We start from the raw sequence: 22,759 nt of genomic DNA, 5'->3' as shown, positions 1-22,759 counted from the left end.
GTTATGGTCAAATTGCCTGTTTCCTGTAGTTTCTAGGGCTTCTAATGCAAGATCTACCATATAGGCCACTTTTTTATTATTATCTCAGCAAATCAGTTGAACAAAATTTGTGCAAATAGCTTATCATTTCTTGTCACTACTTAACACCAGACTGTAAGAAATAGAAATAAAAACACCCAAGACAAACTAAATGAAACCTAAGTTATATGACTTCCCTCTGTGCAGACAGTGAACTCTTTAGGAATTTTTTTAAAACATCATTATTTGTCAAATGACAGTTGCACACAAGCTATTTGTCAAGTCAGAGGAAGCTTTAAAGAGTAATATTGATTTCTTATAACCCCAAACTATTATCTAACATTCTCTGGATCCATACCTGTTTGCGTACTCCTTGGGTAGGATAAATGATAATTCAGCTGCAACATTGCTCTCCAATCTGGCTTCTGGTACGTGATATTTAATCATTTTGGAGATTTCTTTAACATCACAATGACGATCCTTTACCATAATTAAGTGGTATCCCACACCTGAAAAAGTCCATTTAAAAGGTCAAAATTTTTAGAATGCAATCTGCCCCAATCAAACACATAAATATACTCTACCACCAGAAAGCACAGGATCTTGCTTATTTAAAATTTCATTTTTACAAGGCATTAATACTATGTTTAAGAGCAAGTGATCTTTAATCTTTGAGATTTACTGATTTCATATTTTTTACCAAAATTTAAACCTGTTAATTTTTATGGGAAGAGAGTTTGGAGGAGAATGGATTCATGCATATGTATGGCTGAATCCCTTTGTTGTTCACTTGAAAGTATCATAACATTGTTAATCGCTTATACTCCAATAAAAAAGAAAAAGTTTAAACATTTTTCTATTGTTTTATATATTTTAAAATTTCCTTCCTTCTGTCATTCTTTCCATACTTAATGTTCAATGATCACATTTCAGGTACATGCCATTAAAGTGGAACTTTTACTTCACCATATTAATGAATGAAAACTTAAAAATTTCACCTCACTGTACTAGGAAGTCGTCCCTTCATCATGTGACAATAGGCTACATGGACTGTTGTCACCAAGTGTCTCTGACCCTTTTAGGATTTTATATATACACACATACATCCACAAACACATTTATGTATATAGACACACATAATTATTTTCCCTGTCATACTCTTATTTTAGCATTCATCACTTTAGGCTATCTTTCTGTTATATTCTTGAATGGGGCTTCTGAATTTCATATTTCTAAATCTGTCTTATACATGCATTCACACATCAGATGCAAACCACTCTTGCTATTTTCAATGTCCTGTCCATCAAACTTAATTTCTCACTGATTCTCCCCCAAAGACTCGATGCCGGCTGACTACTTCTTTGTTTCAGGGGGAAAAAGGTGCATTTTTATGCTCATACTTTTATTACTCACTTATATAGTCTTCTAAAATAGAGGTGTTCTTTCCTTCATTGCCTTTATAAGGTCAATAACTAAAAGCACTAATATACTTAGGTAATAATTTTGTGCCTACAACTAAACTGCTATAGGAATATCAACTTATATATTCCCATCTGTAAGTGAAAAAACATTTAAAAGTATGAGTCCCTTTATTTCTGATATTCACCAAATATACTGCTTAAAACTCAACTCAACATCCTCTTTGAGATAGAGTAAAGGGAAAATGGTAGTGTGTTAGAGTGCAAAACAAGGGCTTTGTTGTCCGAAGAACCCAGGTCCAAAACTCTGCCACTTAACTGCATGATTGACTCAGACTTTAAGAATAAGCGGCAGTTTTCTGCTCCATAAAAATGGTGAGGTTATGAAGAGGAGATGAGATAAATGTATATAAACATTAAATGTAACTCACCCAAAATAAATGTGACTTGACTGAATGAATTCAAACACCAAATTAATGATTAATGGAATAATGTCAGTCTTAACTATTATTGATTTGTACGCTCCAATTCTGAAGCCCTGATATACTTACTGGTTTGAAACTTGTAATTTCAGAACTCAATTATATATGATATATGGCTCATTTTTAATGTACTAGTCTTACTGACTAATCAGACTATATTCTTATTAAAATCAAGATTGTTTTATTTCACTATTAATTCATATCCTGTTCAATAAATTCCTATTGATCAACTACCACATTTCAAGATGATTTCATGAAAATAAACTAGAAAGTATTTAGCTAATTACACCAGAGGGGAGTGATGCTGACTTGGCAATAGAGAAAAAAGGGTCAGAGATATTGAGTCACTCATTTTCTCCCCTACAAGTTATCAGTCTACAAACCAAATACCTTGGAAGCATTACTTCATTCCAACAAAAACTAACTTCAGTGGAAGCCAGGTGAGAGAAAGAAACATGATTTTTTGAGGTCAATAAAAGAATGAGTTTTCACTGGTCAACCACCTGTAAAAGAATGAAACTAGAACACTTTCTAACACCATACACAAAAATAAACTCAAAAGGGATTAAAGATCTAAATGTAAGACCAGAAACTATAAAACTCCTAGAGGAGAACATAGGCAAAACACTCTCTGACATAAATCACAGCAGGATCCTCTATGACCCACCTCCCAGAATATTGGAAATAAAAGCAAAAATAAACAAATGGGACCTAATGAAACTTAAAAGCTTTTGCACAACAAAGGAAACTATACACAAGGTGAAAAGACAGCCCTCAGATTGGGAGAAAATAATAGCAAATGAAGAAACAGACAAAGGATTAATCTCAAAAATATACAAGCAACTCCTGAAGCTCAATTCCAGAAAAATCAATGACCCAATCAAAAAATGGGCCAAAGAACTAAACAGACATTTCTCCAAAGAAGACATACAGATGGCTAACAAACACATGAAAAGATGCTCAACATCACTCATTTTCAGAGAAATGCAAATCAAAACCACAATGAGGTACCATTACACGCCAGTCAGGATGGCTGCTATCCAAAAGTCTACAAGCAATAAATGCTGGAGAGGGTGTGGAGAAAAGGGAACCCTCTTACACTGTTGGTGGGAATGCAAACTAGTACAGCCACTATGGAGAACAGTGTGGAGATTTCTTAAAAAACTGGAAATAGAACTGCCATATGACCCAGCAATCCCACTGCTGGGCATACACACCGAGGAAACCAGATATGAAAGAGACATGTGCACCCCAATGTTTATCACAGCACTGTTTATAATAGCCAGGACATGGAAGCAACCTAGATGCCCATCAGCAGACGAATGGATAAGGAAGCTGTGGTACATATACACCATGGAATATTACTCAGCCATTAAAAAGAATTCATTTGAATCAGTTCTAATGAGATGGATGAAGCTGGAGCCCCTTATACAGAGTGAAGTAAGCCAGAAAGATAAAGACCAATACAGTATACTAACACATATATATGGAAGTTAGAAAGATGGTAATGATAACCCTATATGCAAAACAGAAAAAGAGACACAGATGTACAGAACAGAATTTTGGACTCTGTGGGAGAAGGCGAGGGTGGGATGTTTCGAGAGAACAGCATCGAAACATGTATGTTATCTAGGGTGAGACAGATCACCAGCCGAGGCTGCATGCATGAGACAAGAGCTCGGGCCTGGTGCACTGGGAAGACCCAAAGGAATTGGGTGGAGAGGGAGGTGGGAGGGGGGATTGGGATGGGGAATACATGTAAATCCATGGCTGATTCATGTCAATGTATGACAAAAACCACTACAATATTGTAATTAGCCTCCAACTAATAAAAATAAATGGAAAAAATTATGTATCTACAACCCCCCCAAAAAAATTAAATAAATAAAAATATGTATCTACAAACCCCCCCCAAAAGAATGAGTTTTCTAAGTTAGAATATACTCATTGTATCATAATGAAAAATAATAGGAATAGATAGATAAATTACAAATAGTCAATTTAAATAGTTCACATTTAATGCAATAGGACACAAGAAGTTCTATGTAGAGGAACAAAAATGATAATAAAATTATGTTAGAGAATGTTATTCAGGCATTAGGATCCAAACAGTGATCAAAGAGAGACAGACCATAAACTTTTTTCAGGAAAATTGTAGAGCCACAGCACTGCAGAGTACCCTTCGTCATGATAGCTATTCGATCGCCCAGAATATCAGCTTCATCCATGTGGTGGGTTGTCAATAAGATGGTACGATTCTCTTTATGCTTCTGAAGGACATCCCAGGTGAATCTCCTTGAGACTGGGTCCATGCCAGATGTTGGCTCATCAAGTATCACCACCTACAGGTCAGAAGAACAATTCCATGATCACATTTAATTCATGTTATGCTCTTTATGTGATAACTATTTTACATGGGGGACATATGCAAGCTATAATTAAAATAAATAAAAGTCTATAATCTAGACTATAGTAAGAACTTTGCAAAATTAACGATAAATTAAAACCCCATAACCATATTATATCAACTGGATCAATGATGGAAATACCCTCTGATTATCATTTGGGAAGTTCCTTCTAGAGAGTTAGATTCATATCAGCTCATAGGTTTGTGTCAGCTTAGTTTTATACATTAGCTGGGGTAGGGACCCATGTTAGTGGTTCTTTACCTTGGAGCCTCCTATAAGTGCTATAATAATGGAGAGTTTACGCTTCATTCCTCCACTCAGTGACTTTGAAAGGGCATCACGCTTTTCTATCAGGTCAAAAGATATCAGCATTTTGTTAATTTCTTTAGAACGTATTTCTGGAGGTACTCCTTTTATCTAAAAAAAGAAGCCAGAGATTACATGGTGCTTCCAACTTTATCCTTAGAAAATTCTTTCATCAAGATTTTTCTTACAGAGCTATTTAGACATGAGCTTTTTCTTCTTTTTGCCCCCCTTTATAGTAAAAGAACAATGTCTCCAAAAAAACAAAAGGAATTTCCACTAAATAAGGATAAAGATATTGGTTCTTTGTCACACTGCCTGAAGCATATGAAAAGAGTGGGAAAAAAGAATATATCTCTGGCTCACCACACAGTAGAAATAGAGATGTTCTGAGACTGTCAAGTGACGGAACAATATGTCTTCCTGGGGGCACAAGCCCAAGTTTCTCCTGGCTTGAACTATATCTTTTGAGATATCATATCCACGAATATACACCTTTCCACTGGTAGGACGATAGAGACCTAGAATTAAGCATAAGATATGACAGAAACAGTTTCAGTGAGAGAACCTGACAATACACTGTTCATTCAGTTCAGTTCAGTTCAGTCGCTCAGTCGTGTCCAACTCTTTGTGACCCCACGAATCACAGCACGCCAGGCCTCCCTGTCCATCACCAACTCCCAGAGTTTACTCAAACTCATGCCCATTGACTTGGTGATGCCATCTAGCTATCTCATCCACTGTCATCCCCTTCTCCTCCTGCCCCCAATCCCTCCAAGCATCAGGGTCTTTTCCAATGAGTCAACTCTTCACGTGAGGTGGCCAAAGTACTGGAGTTTCAGCTTCAGCATCAGTCCTTCCAATGAACACCCAGGACTGATCTCCTTCAGGATGGACTGGTTGGATCTCCTTGCAGTCCAAGGGACTCTCAAGAGTCTTCTCCAACACCACAGTTCAAAAGCATCAATTCTTTGGTGCTCAGCTTTCTTTATACTCCAACTCTCACATCCATACATGACTACCTAAAAAACCATAGCCTTGACTAGACGGACCTTTGTTGGCAAAGTAATGTCTCTGCTTTTTAGTATGCTATCTAGGATGGTCATAACTTTCCTTCCAAGGAGTAAGCATCTTTTAATTTCATGGCTGCAGTCACCATCTGCAGTGATGTTGGAGCCCAAAACAATAAAGTCTGACACTGTTTCCACTGTCTCCCCATCTATTTCCCATGAGGTGATGGGACCAGATGCCATGATCTTAGTTTCATTACTGTTAGTTTCATCACACTGTTCATTAGCACCTCCTTAATAGTCTTTGTAGACTACTTGAAAGAATTATGAGTACCTCTTACAAAGAAAGTGACTTGGTACCTTCTGGTACTGGGGAAATTTTTTTTTGAAATCTATATATTCTGGTTTCTAATGAGTATAAAAATATTAATTACTTGAGTAATAAAAAATACTTTGAAGAATTTTCTGTTTCAGTGGTCTATGCTACTGTCTATTTGACAACATATGCGAACCACAGTATAATCTTACCAACTTGTGATTCACCCAACCTGGAATTTCGCATGACGTACTCTTCATAGAAGTTAAATAAGTAGGGTAGCAATATACAGCCTTGTTATATTCCCTTCCCAACTTTGAACCAGTCATTTGTTCTATGTCCAGTTCTAACTGTTGCTTCTTGATCCACATGCAAGATTCTCAGGAGAAAGATAATGTGATCTGGTATTTGCATCTCTTTAAGAACTTTCCACAGTTTGTTGTGATCCACACAAAGTCTTTAGCATAGTCAACTGTAGCAGAAGTAGATGTTTTTCTTGAACCCTTTACTTTCTCCATGATCCAATGAATGTTGGCAATCTGATCTCTGGTTCCTCTGCTTCTTTGAAACCCAGCTTGCATATGTGGAAGTTCTCAATTCATGTATTGCTGAAGTCTAACTGGAAGGATTTTGAGCATAACTTTACTAGCCTATGAAATGAGCACAATTGTATGGTAGTTTGAACATTCTTTGGCATTGTCTTTCTTTGGGATTGGAATGAGACTGACCTTTTCCAGTCCTGTGATCACTGCTGAGTTTTCCAAATTTGCTGGCATATTGAAAGCAGCACTTGAACAGCATCATCTTTTAGGATTTTAAATAGCTCAGGTGGAATTCCATCACTTCCATTGGTTTATTCATGGTAATGCTTCCTAAGGTCCACTTCACACTCCAGGATGTCTGACTCTAGGTGATTAACCACATCACTATGGTTATCAGGATCATTAAGACCTTTCTTGTAGAGTTCCTCTGCGTGTTCTTGCCAACTCTTCTTAACCTCTTCTGCTTTTGTTGGGTCCTCACCATTTATGTCCTTTATCATGCCCATCCTTGCATGAAATGTTCCCTTGATACCTCCAGTTTTCTTCAAGAGATCTTTAGTCTTTCCAATTCTATTGTTTTCCTCCACTTCTTTGCATTGTTCATTTCAGAAGGCCTTGTTATCTCTCCTTGCTATTCTCTGGGTCTCTGTATTTAGTTGGGTGTGTCTTTCCCTTTTCCCTTTATCTTTGCTTCTCTTCTTTCCTCAGCTATTTTTAAAGCTTCTTCAGACAACCACTTTGCTTTCTTGCATTTCTTTTTCGTTGGAATGATTTTGGTCACTGCATCCTGTACAATTCTATGAATGTCCATCCATAATTCTTCAGGCTCTTTGCCTACCAAATCTAATCCCTTGAATATACTTGCCACTCCACTGTGTAGTTGCACAATATTGTAAAAGTACCACATGCTACTAAGCTGGAAACTTTGAATTGAATAATTTTATGTTACATGACTTTGCCTCAACTAAAAATTATCATTCAAAAAATTACAAGACATAACCCTTGGGCTTCAAGCTACTTTTAATTGAGGAAACAGGTGTCTCAACAACTGTGATACATGATACAATTAATTCATTCTGCAAGTATTTATTGAAAACTTACTGTGTAAGAAATTACTCTAATCCCTTGGGACATAGTTACCAAGCAGAGGTAAGGGTGATTAATTCTGGTTGATGGGATCAGGAAGTAGCTTTTGAGCTGAATCTTCATGAATGAGTTGAAAATTTCAAAAGGGAAGTAAGTGGTGGTTTAGGCATTCCTGGTAAGGAAAAGGGAATGCACACATATGCATTAAGAAGTGCATAATACATGTTCTGAGATATCAAATGCATTGGTTTCCAATGGCTGCTGTAGCAAATTACCACAGAGTTAGTATTAAAACAGAAGAAATTTATTCCATTACAGTTCTGGAGACTGGAAGTCTGAAATCAGTATCCCTGGGGTGAAACTGAGGTGTCAGCAGGGACTCACCCTCAACAGAGACTCTGAGGGAAAAATCCATTTCTTGTCTTTTTCAGATTGTGGTGGCTGCTAATAATTCTTATCCTATGAAGCAACACTCTGGTTATCTGAGTCCAACATCACATTGCCTACTCTCTTCTTGTCTTCTATTCTTCTGCCTATCTACAATCTCCCTCTGTCTTTCACTTATGAGGACACTAGAGATTTCATTTAGATTTCATTGAGTAAACCCAGATAATCCAGGGTTATCTCATTATATATATAGCCGGGGTGTCACACACCCCCAACAAGCTTCTTGGCACAGAACTATCCAATCCCATGCAGGGATCTGTCTTACCAGGAAAAACCCTACTTGCCCATGACACTTGGGACCTTCAGGGTATCTGGATTGCTGGTTTTTTATCTTCCTAAGAAATATTGTGGAGCAAACCCACTTTTATTTAGGATTTATTTAGTCATTTAATATTTGGTTCTGTGGGTCTTTTTTTTTTTTTGGTAAGTAAACAAAAACTAATTAAACAAGGTCTGCTGAAGTTGTGAATTGAACCACGTTTGACTTTTCAGTGAGGAAGAGACAGACCACTTCACTGCTCTGCCTCCTCACAAAGGTCAGGGCCCCACCTTTTTCCTCCCAGGCAGAAACTGGAAGCCACCTTGGCTGGAGCAGCCCACCACACCAAGCAGACCCCAAGGATTTGTTGTTGTCTTTCTAGCCAGGTCTGTGCCCAGTATATCAGCTTCTCCACACTACATGTTGGGCATAGACCTGGCCAGAAGACATGGCAAGGAGACCATTATCTTCGGGGACCACTGTCACAAAATATTAAAGCATGGAATATGTTCTAAGATGAAATATATAAAAATATTTAATAAGTGGCAGTTGATATTATGCTGAAGACAACAATAACAATATTCACTAATAATTATGTGGAATTAATTAGGAAGTAATGATTAAGAAAACTAAGATCATGGCGTCTGGTCCCATCACTTCATGGGAAATAGATGGGGAAACAGTGGAAACAGTGTCAGACTTTATTTTCTTGGGCTCCAAAATCACTGCAGATGGTGATTGCAGCCGTGAAATTAAAAGAAGCTTACTCCTTGGAAGGAAAGTTATGATCAACCTAGATAGCATATTAAAAAGCAGCATTACTTTGCCAACAAAGGTCCGTCTGATCAAGGCTATGGTTTTTCCAGTGGTCGTGTATGGATGTGAGAGTTGGACTGTGAAGAAAGCTGAGCACCGAAAAATTGATGCTTTTGAACTGTGGTGTTGGAGAAGGCTCTTGAGAGTCCCTTGGACTGCAAGGAGATCCAACCAGTCCATCCTAAAGAAGATCAGTCCTGGGTGTTCATTGGAAGGACTGATGCTGAAGCTGAAACTCCAGTACTTTGGCCACCTCATGCAAAGAGCTGACTCATTGGAAAAGACCCTGATGCTTGGAGGGATTGGGGGCAGGAGGAGAAGGGGACGACAGAAGATGAGATGGCTGGATGGCATCACCAACTCGATGGGCATGAGTTTGAGTAAACTCAGGGAGTTGGTGATGGACAGGAAGGCCTGGCGTGCTGCGATTCATGGGGTCGCAAAGAGTCAGACACGACTGAGCAATTGATTGAGAGCTGAACTGAACTGAATGATTAAGAGCTTTAACTAAGTTTCAGAAGTATTTCAAAGATAGAAGTTAACAAAGAATTGTTGTTTTCCATCATTTCTTTCCTCAAAGATAAGGTTACTTGTAGTTGACCTAAACTGGGAAATTCAGCCTTGCTCCAACCTTTCACTTGAAACTCTGGTATCATTTTGGTCACTCCTATTCTCTCTCTGTGTGTTCTCTAGCCATACAATATTCCCTATTTTCTTACTTCCTAGCCCTGAATATCCTTACAATATGCATCTCCCCTTTCTTTCATGATTCATTACACCTTGTACCGATCTCAAATTAGATTTTATTTCCCCTTTGCTCATAGACCTTGACAGCAGTATTAGGTCAAGGTGACAGGACAACCCCCAACACTCAAGCTTTATTTTTCACTTCTCGAGATGTTATAAAATTTCTATTTACTCATCAAATCCTTGCTCAACTATAAGATCTTTGAAGGGAAGGACTTTCTGCTCAACACTGCATTCTTAGTTTTCACCCACATATCTGGCATATTAATGTATACCAATGACAGGAGTCAAGTTTTACCTCATCTGTAATTTAGTGAATCATTTGAGTAATGAGAACACTTTCTGGGATAATAGTGAAGTCATCTATCTTAATAGGCAACAGGATTATTCAGAGATATGCATATGTCAAAATGCAGCAAATGAATACTTAAAATTTAAGCATTTTTTAATTAAAATTTTATTCCAAAAGAAAAATTCTAGTTAATGATATGCATTCTAAATTATTTATTAGGAAGCATCTTAATGTCTAAAATTAATTTTCAGATGCCTAAAAATGGGATCAATAGATCTGTGACAAATATATAAAATGGTAACATCTAGGTAGTGGGTGTAAGGGTGGTCACTAAAAATCTTTCAATTGGATGTTAGTAGAAATTTTCTTGTTAAATGTAAAAGTATATTCATAAGAATATATAATATACATTATGCAATACATCAAACAAATTATAATGGTTTCCTATGAAGGGAGCAGGGGAACAGAAAAAAGTAATATAAAAGGAAATTTAAAGGAATAAATAAGTGAAAGTAGAAACGTTCTCTAGTCTTTGCATTGACCAATGAGGATGGTGCACTACAAAGTGAGAAGTGGGATGCACCTGAGAAACAAAAATAAACACTGATTTTTTAAGCTTAATAAGAAATGATTTACACTTTGTAAAGAGAGCAGGTTAATAAACAGCCATATGTATCATTTAAATAACAATGTCAATATCAAGAAGAGTACACAAAAGCTTCAAAGCTTAATCCATAGTATCTGTGTCAAGGTAACCATGAATATTTACCTGTGAGGATAGATAAGGTAGTAGTCTTCCCTGCTCCATTATGACCAAGAAGGACAGTGATTTGCCCCTCATATAAATTCAAAGACAAGTCTTGAACTGCTAGTACTGTCATATTTTGCAATGTGAATTCCTGTGAAAAGACAAAAAAAACCCAAAATTTATATCTATTACTATTACTTATAAAGGGCATGCATTTATATCAATTATCTATAGAATAAGAAAATAAGAGACCATTAATCTCAAAAGGTAAAATCTAAGTATAAAAGAAAAAAAATCATGAACAATTATATATGGAAGCAAAATGTGGATAGAAGTTCAAAGTAGGGCCATAAGAGTTTTTCTGAACAATTTCATGGAGTCCCACTTTGATCCATTCACTGTCATGAAGCTGATATATTACAATCTGCTCCAGTCAATGTCTTTCTGCTAAATTCCTGAACTTAATGCAAAAACTCATTATATGTGGTTGTCCTATAAGCACTTCAAACTATACTAATTAGTTAGTTCAGTCGCTCAGTTGTGTTCAATTCTTTGCAACCCCATGGACTACAGCATGCCAGGCTTCCCTGTCCATCACCAACTCCCAGAGCTTGCTCAAACTCATGTCCTTCGCATCAGTGATGCTATCCAATCATATCATCCTCTGTTGTCCCCTTCCCCTGCTGCTTTCAATCTTTCCCAGCATCAGGGTCTTTTAAAATGAGTCAGTTCTTCGCATCAGGTGGCCAAAATATTGCAGCTTCAGCCTCAGCATCAGTACTTCCAAAGAATATTCAGGACTGATTTCCTTTAGGATAGACTGGTTGGATCTCCTTGCAGTTCGAGGGATTCTCAAGAGTCTTCTCCAACACCACAGCTCAAAAGCATCAATTCTTTGGTGCTCAGTTATCTTTATAGTCCAACTCTCACATCCATGCATGACTACTGGACAGCTTTGACTAGACGGATCTTTGTCTGCAAAGTAATGTCTGCTTCTTAATATGCTGTCTAGGTTGGTCATAGCTTTTCTTCCAAGGAGCAAGCTTCTTTCAATTTCATGGCTGCAGTCACTATCTGCACTGATTTTGGAGCCCAAGAAAATAAAGTCTGTCACTGTTTCTATTGTTTCCCCATCTATTTGCCATGAAGTGATGGGACCAGATGTCATGATCTTAGTTTTATGAATGTTGAGCTTTAAGCCAGCCTTTTCACTCTTCTCTTTCACTTCTATCAAGAGGTTCTTTAATTCTTCTTTGCTTTCTGCCATAAGGATGGTGTCATCTGAATAACTGAGGTTATTGATATTTCTCCTGGCAATCTTGATTCCAACTTGTGCTTCACCCAGCCCAGCATTTCCTATGATGTACTCTGCATATAAGTTAAATAAGCAGGATGACAATATACAGCCTTGATACACTCCTTTCTCAATTTGGAACCAGTCTGCTGTTCCACGTCCAGTTCTAACTGTTGCTTCTTGACCTACATACAGATTTCTCAGGAGGCAGGTCAGGTGGTCTGGTATTCTCATCTCTTTAAGAACATTCCATAGTTTGTTGTGATCCACATAGTCAAAGGCATTGGCATAGTCAATAAAACAGATGTTTTTCTGGAATGCTCTTGCTTTTTCTATGATCCAACAGATGCTGGCAATTTGATATCTGGTTCCTCTGCCTTTTCTAAATCGCTTGAACATCTTGAAGTTCTCGCTTCACATACTGTTGAAGCCTTGCTTGGAGAATTTTGAGCATTACTTTGCTGGCATGTGAGATGAGTGCCATTGTGCAGTAGTTTGAATATTCTTTGGCATTGCCTTTCTTTGGGATTGGGATGAAAACTGACCTTTTTCAGTCCTGTGGCCACTGCTGAGTTTTCCAAATTTGCTGACATATTGAGTGCAGCACTTTCACAGCATCATCTTTTAGGATTTGAAATATCTCAACTGCAATTCCATCACCTCCAGTAGCTTTGCTTGTAGTGATGCTTCCTAAGGCCCACCTGATTTCACATTCCAGGATATCTGGCTCTAGGTGAGTGATCACACCACTGTGGCTATCCAGGTCATTAAGATCCCTTTTGTATAGTTCTTCTGTGCATTCTTGCCACCTGTTCTTGGTATCTTCTGCTTCTGTTAGAGTCATTCCATTTCTGTCCTTAATTGTGCTCATCTTTGCATGAAACGTTTCCTTGGTATCTCTAACGTTCTTGAAGAGATCTTTATTCTTTCCCATTCTATTGTTTTCCTCTATTTCTTTGCACTGATTACAAGGAAGGCTTTCTTATCTCTCCTTGCTTTTCTTTGGAACTCTGCCTTCTTTTCTCAGCTATTTGTAAGGCCTCCTCAGACAACCATTTTGCCTTTTCTCATTTTTGTTTCTTGGAAATGGTCTTGATCACTGCCTCCTGTACAACGTTATGAACCTCCGTCCATAATTCTTTAGGCACTCTATCTATAGATGAAATCCCTTGAATCTATTTGTCATTTCTGCTGTATAATTGTAAGGGATTTGATTTAGGTCATACCTGAATCATCTAGTGGTTTTCCCTACTTTTTTCAGTTTAAGTCTTAATTTTGCACTGCTGAGTCTATAAGGCTTCTCCTTTTTCAGCTGAAAAGAATACAGTCCATCTTATTTTGGTATTGACCATCTGGTGATGTCCATGTGTAGAGTCGTCTCTCGTGTCGTTGGAAGAGGGTGTTTGCTATGACCAGTGCATTCTCTTGGCAGAACTCTATTAGCTTTTGCTCTGCTTCATTTTGTACTCCAAGGCCAAACTTGCCTGTTACTCCAGGTATCTCTTGACTTCCTACTTTTTCATTCCAGTCCCCTCTGATGAAAAGGACATCTTTTTTTGAGTGTTAGTTCCAGAAGGTCTTGTATGTCTTCACAGAACTTCAGCTTCTTGTGGCTCTGCTGGTGAAGAATTTGCCTGCGATGTAGGAGCCCTGGGTTCGATCCCTGGGTTGGGAAGATCCCCTGGAGAAGGGAAAGGCTATCCACTCCAGTATTCTGGCCTGCAGCATTCCGTGGACTCTATAGCTCATGGGGTCACAAAGAGTTGGACACCATTGACTGACTTTCACTTTCACTCATCTGAAAATGTATTCCTCCTGCTATATTCCTTTTCTGAGTAAGTTACACCATTATCTATCTGGATGTACAAGGCAGAAGCTTGGGATTTCCTTACCCATAGCTCTCTCTGCCTCATCTACTAAAATTTATCAGTCACGTATCCAGTGGATCCACACTGGTTGCCTTGTTAAAAATAACACCTGAAGGACACTGGAGCAAATTGTCAGCTTTTCCATGGTTGAGGCAGGGCTGAGAGCAGTGTCGAAACAGTGTACTGTGTGACCCTGCACAATGGGTGACCAATGATATGACAGAGTGCAATCCCTGACGGACAGCTCTAGTGGAGGAATACTTGGTGGTTCCTCTCCCAATGGGAGCACTGCAATACCACCTACTTCACAGTGCAGATCAGAAAGATGAGGGGTTCCTACTCCAACAACTAAGGTGCAGATCCTGCCCCTGATAAGGCTGTGACAACCACAGGGAAAAGAGGAGGCACTGCTTAACATGCAGGGTAGGTTCTGATCACCATAAGACCAGTCACACTACATATCAAGGGGATAAAAGCCAGGACACATTGAGGAAAGAAGCAGCAGTCATCCATACTAAAAACAGCATTGGCATCAACAATATCAAAGTCATTCAGGCTACACAGGGATGCTACCACATAAAATAGCCCTCTAAGACCATGGTAGATAATTGTTTCTCCTAAACTCACAAAGTAAGAGAAACATAGATAAAAAGAAGTAGAGGAACAACTCCCAGATAAAAGACCAAGACAACTCCCCTAAAAGAACAAACGATGAAACAGACCTCTCCAGCCTGATAGACACAGAGTGCAAAAAGGAGACAATGAAAGGCTATCAATAAAAATTCAGATTATTATATAAAGAAACTAGAAACTATAAAGAACCAAGAAAAAATAGAAATCTCATTTGCTGAGGCAAAAGCTGAGCTAGAAACAATGAACAGAAGATTGAATAATACAAAATGAATAAGTGATGAATAAATTCCAACAAAAGAAGAAAAAGTAAAGAAAGATCAAAAAAGGTACTTGAAGAAATTATGACTGAAAACTTTCCAAACCTAAAGAAGTGAAGTGAAGTGAAAGTCGTTCAACCATGTCTGACTCTTTGCGACCCCATGGACTATACAGTTCATGGGATTCTCCAGGCCAGAATACTGGAGTGGGTAGCCTTTCCCTTCTCCAGGGGATCTCCCCAACTCCAGGACTGAACCCAGGTCTACTGCATTGCAGGCAGATTCTTTACCAGCTGAACTACTAGGGAAGCAAAATAACAAGAAAAGCAAAAAAAAAAAGAAGAAGAAGGAAAGAGATATCCAGATACAGGAAGCATAGAGAGCTCCAGACCATATGAACCCAAACAGACTTACACCAGACATACTATAAACTGGCAAAGAAAGAAAGTGAAAGTGTTAGTTGCTCAATCATGTCCAACTCTTTGCAACCCCATAGACTGTAGCCCGCCTGGCTGTTCTGTCCATGGAATTCTCCAGGCAAGAATACTGGAGTGGGTTGCCATTCCCTTCTCCAGGAGATCTTCCCAACTCAGGGATCAAACCCAGGTCTCCTGAATTGCAAGCAGATTCTTTACTGTCTGAGCCACCAGGAAAGCAAAAGTTAAATGTAAAGAGAGGATGCTGAAGGCAAGGAGAGGGGGGAAAAAATTGATAGCAAGGAAATCTCCTTAAGGCAATCAACTGGTTTCACTACAAGAATGTTGCAGGCCAAAAGGGAGTAGCAAGATACATTCACAATCTTGAAAGAGGAAAATCTGCAACATAAGATACTCTTTCCAGAAAGATTATCATTTAGAATAGAAGGAGAGATAAAGAATTTATGAGACAGGAAAAACTAAAAGAACTAAACTAAAATGAAACCTATCATAAAGGAAATATTGAAAGATATTTTCTAAATAGATAAGAAATAAGAATCCATAGAAAAGAGAAAATCAGAATTGAAAAGGAAATTACTTAAATAAACCAGTATACAGATTTTTAAAAAATAAAATAAAATAAAATTTTTTTTGTGAAAGCAGTGAACAGCAAAAGGGTAAATGTGAAGATGTAAAAGAGGACAAAAAAGCCAATAAGTGTGAAGAAGTAGAATAACAAAATGCAGATATTTTTTACAATGTGTTTAAGCCTATAAGAAAATCAGTCTAAAGCAGTTAGATATAGGAAAATGTTAACATACTTGAAAAACAAGATAATCACAAACATATGATAGTTTCACAAAAACCAAAAAACAAGAGAACACAATACAAAAGGAACTAATCAAACAACAAAAGGAAGAACAAAAAGAAAAAGAAAGGAACAAAGAAGAAATCAACAAAGAAACACAGAATCAACTGGAAAATTAGGTTTAAAATGGCAATAAATACATATTTATTGATAATTACCTTATGTCAATGGCTTAAATGCTGCAATCAAAAGACATAGAGTGGAAGATTGGATTAAAAACACACAGGAGTCTAGCTGCTTAGAAGAGAATATTCAGTGCAAAAGACAGATATAGGCTGAAAGTGAGAAGATGAAAAAGACATTTCATTCAAATGGAAATTAGAGGAAAATGGGTATAACAGTATTCATATGAGGAAAAAAATAGACTTTAAAACAAAGGCCATAAAGAAATAAAAAAGAATATTATAAAAGAATAAATGCAAGAAGAGAGTATTACACTCATCAACAAATATGCACATTTTAGGGGTATAACTGAATCATTTTGCATCCAAATACATAAAACAAACACTAACAGATATAAAGTTGGTGCGGTGGTAGAGAATCTGCCTGCCAATGCCAGAGGCTCAAGAGATATGGGTTCAATTGCTGGATTGGGAAGATTCCCTGGAGTAGAAAAGGGCAACCCACTCCAGTGATTTTGCCTGGGAAATTCCATGGACAGAGGAACCAAGCTGTCTACAGTCCACTGGGTTGCAAAAAGCCAGACATGACTAAGTGCACACTTGCACAATAATAATTGGATATTTTAACACCCAACTCACATCAGTGGGCAGATTTTGTAAACAGAAGATCAGTAACACAGCAGAGAAATTAAATGATACAGTAGAACAGTTAAGTCTTCTTTATATATATAGGGTATTACATTAAAAAAACAGAATACACATTCTTTCCAAGTGCACATGGAACAGTCTCTAGGACTGACCACATACAAGGACACAAGATGAATCTCAACAAATTTAAGAATACAGAAATTACTTCAGCTATCTTTTCAGACCACAGTGGCATGAAACTAGAAACCCACCACAGAAAAGAAATAAGAAAAAAAAAAAAGATTACATGGAGACTAAACAACATGTTACTAAAAAATCAGTGAATCTTATAAATAAGGAAATAAAAGTCACCTGTATTCCACCATGGGCTCTTTTAACAATTTTTGTTCACCGTATTGCAATTTTCCTCACTGAGACTACACACATATATGCACACAATTTTCTATTCTGTATTTTCTCTAAACTTTTAGAATTTTCTCACTTCTCTATATATTCTTTATATGTGTATTTAGCTTTTAAAAATTATAATATAATACAGTAAAAATCTTAATGTACTTGATAATTCTCTTACTATGGAAAAATTTTTTAAATTTTTATTTGATAGCATCGCAGTGATTTTTTTGTGTATAGATCCCTGTGTTTTTAAATTATATCTCCAAAATAGATTTTTAAAATTGAAACATTAATCAAAGGATAAAAATATATTTATTTAAGTTTATTGATAGAGATTTTTAATTATTTTGCTGTAGATTTTTTAGTTTCTATTTTATATTGGAGCATAGTTGATTAACAGTACTGTGTTAAATTCAGGTGTACAGCAAAGTGATTCAGTTTTATATATATATACACACACACACACATATATATTCATTTTCTAATTCTTTTCCCATTTATTACAGAATATTGAGCAGCATCCCATGTGTTATACAGTAGATCCCAAACTCTCAGTCTAGCCCTCCTCCCAATCCTTTCCCCAGTAACCATAAGTTCATTCTCTAAGTCTGTGAATCTGTTCTGTTTTGTAAATAAGCTTATTTGTATCATGTTTTAAAATTCTGCATATAAATACTATCATATTATATGTGTCTTCTCCTGACTTGTTTCACTTAACTTCACTGTGTCAACAAAGGTCCGTCTAGTCAAAGCTATGGTTTTTCCAGTAGTCATGTATGGATGTGAGAGTTGGACTATAAAGAAAGCTGAGCACTGAAGAATTGATGCTTTTGAACTGCGGTGTTGGAGAAGATTCTTGAGAGTCCCTTGGACTGCAAGGAGATCCAACCAGTCCATCCTAAAGGAAATCAGTCCTGAATATTCATTGGAAGGACTGATGGTAAAGCTGAAGCTCCAATATTTTGGCCACTTGATGAGAAGAACTGACTCATTTGGAAAAGACCCTGATGCTGGGAAAGATTGAAGCCAGGAGGAGAAGGGGACAACAGAGGATGAAATGGTTGGATGGCATCACTGACTCAATGGACATGAGTTTGAGTAAACTCTGGGAGGTGGCAATGGACACAGAGGCCTGGTGTGCTGCAGTCCATGAGGTCACAAAGAGTCGGACACAACTGAGCAACTGAACTGAACTGAACTGAGTATGATCATCTCCAGGTCCATCCATGTTGCTGCCAATGACATTATTTCATTCTTTTTAATGGCTGAGCAATATTCCATTGTATATATGTACTACCATTTCTTTTATCATTCCTCTGTTAATGGATACTTAGGTTGTTTCCATATCTTGGCTATTGTAAACAGCATTGCAGTGAACATTGGGGGTGTATGTATCTTTCTGAACCATGTTTTACTCTGGATATATGCCCAGGAGTTTTGCCTCTGGACCACATTGCAGCTCCATCTCTAAAAACCTCCCCATATTGTTCTCTATAGTGGCCCTACCAATTTACATTCCTTTCAACATTGCAGAAAAATTCTCTTTTCTCCATACCCTCTTTAATGTTTATTTTTTGCTGATATTTTGATGATAGCCATTCCAACAGGTGTGAAGTGATACCTCATTATAATTTTGATTTCCATTTCTCTAATTATTAGCAAGGTTGAGCATTTTTCCATGTGACTCTTGGCCATCTATGTTTTCTTTATAGCAATTTCTAGTTGGGTTTTCTGCCCATTTTTTAATTTTTTTAATCTTGAGCTTCATTGTAGATTTTGGAGACTAATCACTTTGATCATATCATTTGCAATTATATTCTCCCATTCTGTGGGTTGTTTTTCATTTTTTATGGTTTCCTTTGCTGTGCAAAAGCTTTTGAGTTTAATTAGGCCCATTTGTTTATTTTTGTTTTTATTTCCATTATTCTAGGAGACAGCTCAGAAGAGATATCACTGCATTTTTGTCAAAGAGTGTTCTGCCTGTTTTCCTCTAAGAGTTTTAGTTTTACATTTATCTTTAATACATTTTGGGTTTATTTTTGTGTGTGGTGTTAAAAAATGTTCTAAGTTCATTTGTTTTACATGTAGCTGTAGAGTTCCTTCATTGTATAGTCTTGCCTCATTTGTTATAAATTGATTGACCATAGTGTGTGTGGGTTTATTTACAGGCTTTCTGCCCTGTTCCATTAATCTACATTTCTGTTTTGTGCCAGTAATGTATTATTTTGAAGACTATAGCTTTGTAGTATAGTCTGAAGTCAGGGAGCCGGTTTTTCCAGATGTTTTCCTTTTTCAAGATTACTTTAGCTATTCATGATCTTTTATGTTACCATACAAATTTGAAGATTTTTTTCTAAATTGTGAATAATGTCATTGTAATTTGATAGGGACTTCATCAAATCTTTAGATTGCTTTGGGTAATATAGTCATTTTGACAATATTGACTCTTCCAATCCAAGAACATGGTATATCTTTCCATTTTTCTGTGTCATTGTCTACTTTAATATAATCAAATAAAAAGCATTTTTTTATATGTTGGAAAACTTTCACTTTCAATTAGATTATTATTAGTTACTTTCAAAATAAAGAATCCTTCTGTAAATAAAATATTTAAATATTAACATACATTATGTATAAATTCCAATTTCCATGTATCAGCTTTATTTACAATGATGCACATTTGCAAAATACAGTGAAGAAGTATGTTTTGGTTATTATTAATCTAAAAACAAAAATATATGATCAAAAATAAGTACCTCAAAATACTTTTATAATTCATATTCTTTTACTAGATTTAGCATTACTTTTTAAATATATTTATAACACTAAAGAAATAAAAATTGTTAAAGAAATGAATTCTCTAACTGAGGAACTGGAGATAATTACAAAATAATACTTATTGGCTATTTTGCATTATAGTAAGAAAGAATGTACATCAGAGTTTTATTTTAAAATGACATATAATATTGATGTAATAATACAGACATGTAGTCTTTAGATTTGTACTGGATGAATTGTATCAATTTATCTCTGAGAATTTCCCAGCATCTTGTTTGGATACTTGGGAGTCTATAGTTTAGAGCCCAAAGGAGAGATTTGAATTGGATAAATTCGAGATTCCATCATATAGATAGCAATTAAAACCATACACACACACACATGTACACACATTATTATATAGAGAGCACTTCAATTTCTTTTAGAAGGAGGTACATTAGACATAACAAATACATGAATGCTATTAAGCCAGGAAAAATATCTTTGCATGTATGTAAAGACCTCTGACAAAGGAAACTATAAGTAAGGTGAAAAGACAGCCCTCAGATTGGGAGAAAATAATAGCAAATGAAGAAACAGACAAAGGATTAATCTCAAAAATATACAAGCAACTCCTGCAGCTCAATTCCAGAAAAATCAATGACCCAATCAAAAAATGGGCCAAAGAACTAAACAGACATTTCTCCAAAGAAGACATACAGATGGCTAACAAACACATGAAAAGATGCTCAACATCACTCATTATTAGAGAAATGCAAATCAAAACCACAATGAGGTACCATTACACGCCAGTCAGGATGGCTGCTATCCAAAAGTCTACAAGCAATAAATGCTGGAGAGGGTGTGGAGAAAAGGGAACCCTCTTACACTGTTGGTGGGAATGCAAACTAGTACAGCCGCTATGGAAAACAGTGTGGAGATTCCTTAAAAAACTGGAAATAGAACTGCCATATGACCCAGCAATCCCACTTCTGGGCATACACACTGAGGAAACCAGATCTGAAAGAGACACGTGCACCCCAATGTTCATCGCAGCACTGTTTATAATAGCCAGGACATGGAAGCAACCTAGATGCCCATCAGCAGATGAATGGATAAGGAAGCTGTGGTACATATACACCATGGAATATTACTCAGCCATTAAAAAGAATTCATTTGAACCAGTCCTAATGAGATGGATGAAGCTGGAGCCCATTATACAGAGTGAAGTAAGCCAGAAAGATAAAGAACATTACAGCATACTGACACATGTATATGGAATTTAGAAAGGTGATAACGATAACCCTATATGCAAAACAGAAAAAGAGACACAGAAATACAGAACAGACTTTTGAACTCTGTGGGAGAATGTGAGGGTGGGATATTTCAAAAGAACAGCATGTATACTATCTATGGTGAAACAGATCACCAGCCCAGGTGGGATGCATGAGACAAGTGCTCGGGCCTGGTGCACTGGGAAGACCCAGAGGAATTGGGTGGAGAGGGAGGTGGGAGGGGGGATCGGGATGGGGAATACGTGTAACTCTATGGCTGATTCATATCAATGTATGACAAAACCCACTGAAATGTTGTGAAGTAATTAGCCTCCAACTAAAAAAAAAAAAAAAAAACCTCTGGCTAAATCAGGGAGGCCATTGTTGTTGTTGTTCAGTCACCCAGTCACATCCAACTCATTGCGACTACATGGACTGCAGCACACCAAGCCTCCCTGTCCCTCACCATCTCTCAGAGTTTGCCCAAGTTCATGTTCATTGCACTGGTGATGCCATCCAGCCATCTCTTCCTCTGACACTCTTTTCTCCTTCTGCCCTCAATCTTCCCCAGTATCAGGAACTTTTCCAACGAATTGTCTGTTCACATCAGATGACCAAAATACTGGAGCTTAAGCTTCAGCATCAGTCCTTCCAGTGAATATTCAGCGTTGATCTCTCAAGATTGACTGGTTTGATCTCCTTGCTGTCCAAGAGACTTTCAGAAGTCTTCTTCAGCACCACAGTTCAAAGGCATCAATTTTTTGGCATCCTGTCTTCCTTACAGTCCATCTCTCACAACCATATGTAACCACTGGAAAAATCTCCTCTAGGGAGGCTATTAGATATGTATAAATACATAGATAAGGCTTTGTTGCAGTTTCTAAAGTACTGGACCGTCTCCTTGAAAATATGCACATTTTAGTAAATAAAAGGTATCCGAAAATGTTTTTAAAAGTGAGTCAGTGATGAAATCCAAGAGCAAACTTAAAAATACCTTGAGACAAATGGCAATGAAGACACAGTCATACAGAATCAATGGGATGCAGCAAAAGTAGTTCTTAGAGGGATGTTTATAGTGATACAAGCCTTTCTAAAACAATAATAAAAATCTCAAATAAACAACCTAACCCACCATCTAGAAGAATTAGAAAAAGAACAAACAACCGTAAAGTCAGCAGAAGGAAGATGATAATAAATACCAGAAAGAGAACAAATAGAGATTTAAAAAACACTGGAAACTTTTGATTTAAATTAGGTCCAGTTGCTTATTTGTTTTTATTTTCATTACTCTGGGAGGTGGGTCATAGAGGATCTTGTTGTCAGAAAGTATTCTGTCT

The 22,759-nt window shown here is 37.0% G+C and overlaps 1 protein-coding gene across 1 annotated transcript in view; it reads right to left on the bottom strand.

Moving 5' to 3' along the window:
* The window catches only part of LOC133063214 (phospholipid-transporting ATPase ABCA3-like), a 255,333-nt gene that overhangs the window by 152,774 nt on the left and 79,800 nt on the right, over positions 1–22,759 (bottom strand). Inside the window, exons 9-13 of the mRNA XM_061152337.1 lie at positions 10,914–11,043; positions 4,996–5,150; positions 4,588–4,743; positions 4,050–4,260; positions 377–527 (exon numbers count right to left, since the gene is read on the bottom strand). Of these exons, the coding sequence (XP_061008320.1) occupies positions 377–527; positions 4,050–4,260; positions 4,588–4,743; positions 4,996–5,150; positions 10,914–11,043 (803 nt within the window). The remainder of the gene's footprint in view (positions 1–376; positions 528–4,049; positions 4,261–4,587; positions 4,744–4,995; positions 5,151–10,913; positions 11,044–22,759) is intronic.

Source organism: Dama dama, chromosome 10 (assembly GCF_033118175.1).
Source record: "Dama dama isolate Ldn47 chromosome 10, ASM3311817v1, whole genome shotgun sequence".
Taxonomy (NCBI): domain Eukaryota; kingdom Metazoa; phylum Chordata; class Mammalia; order Artiodactyla; family Cervidae; genus Dama; species Dama dama.
Note: the sequence above shows the minus strand (reverse complement) of the source record. Positions and strands in the feature narration are given on the sequence as shown.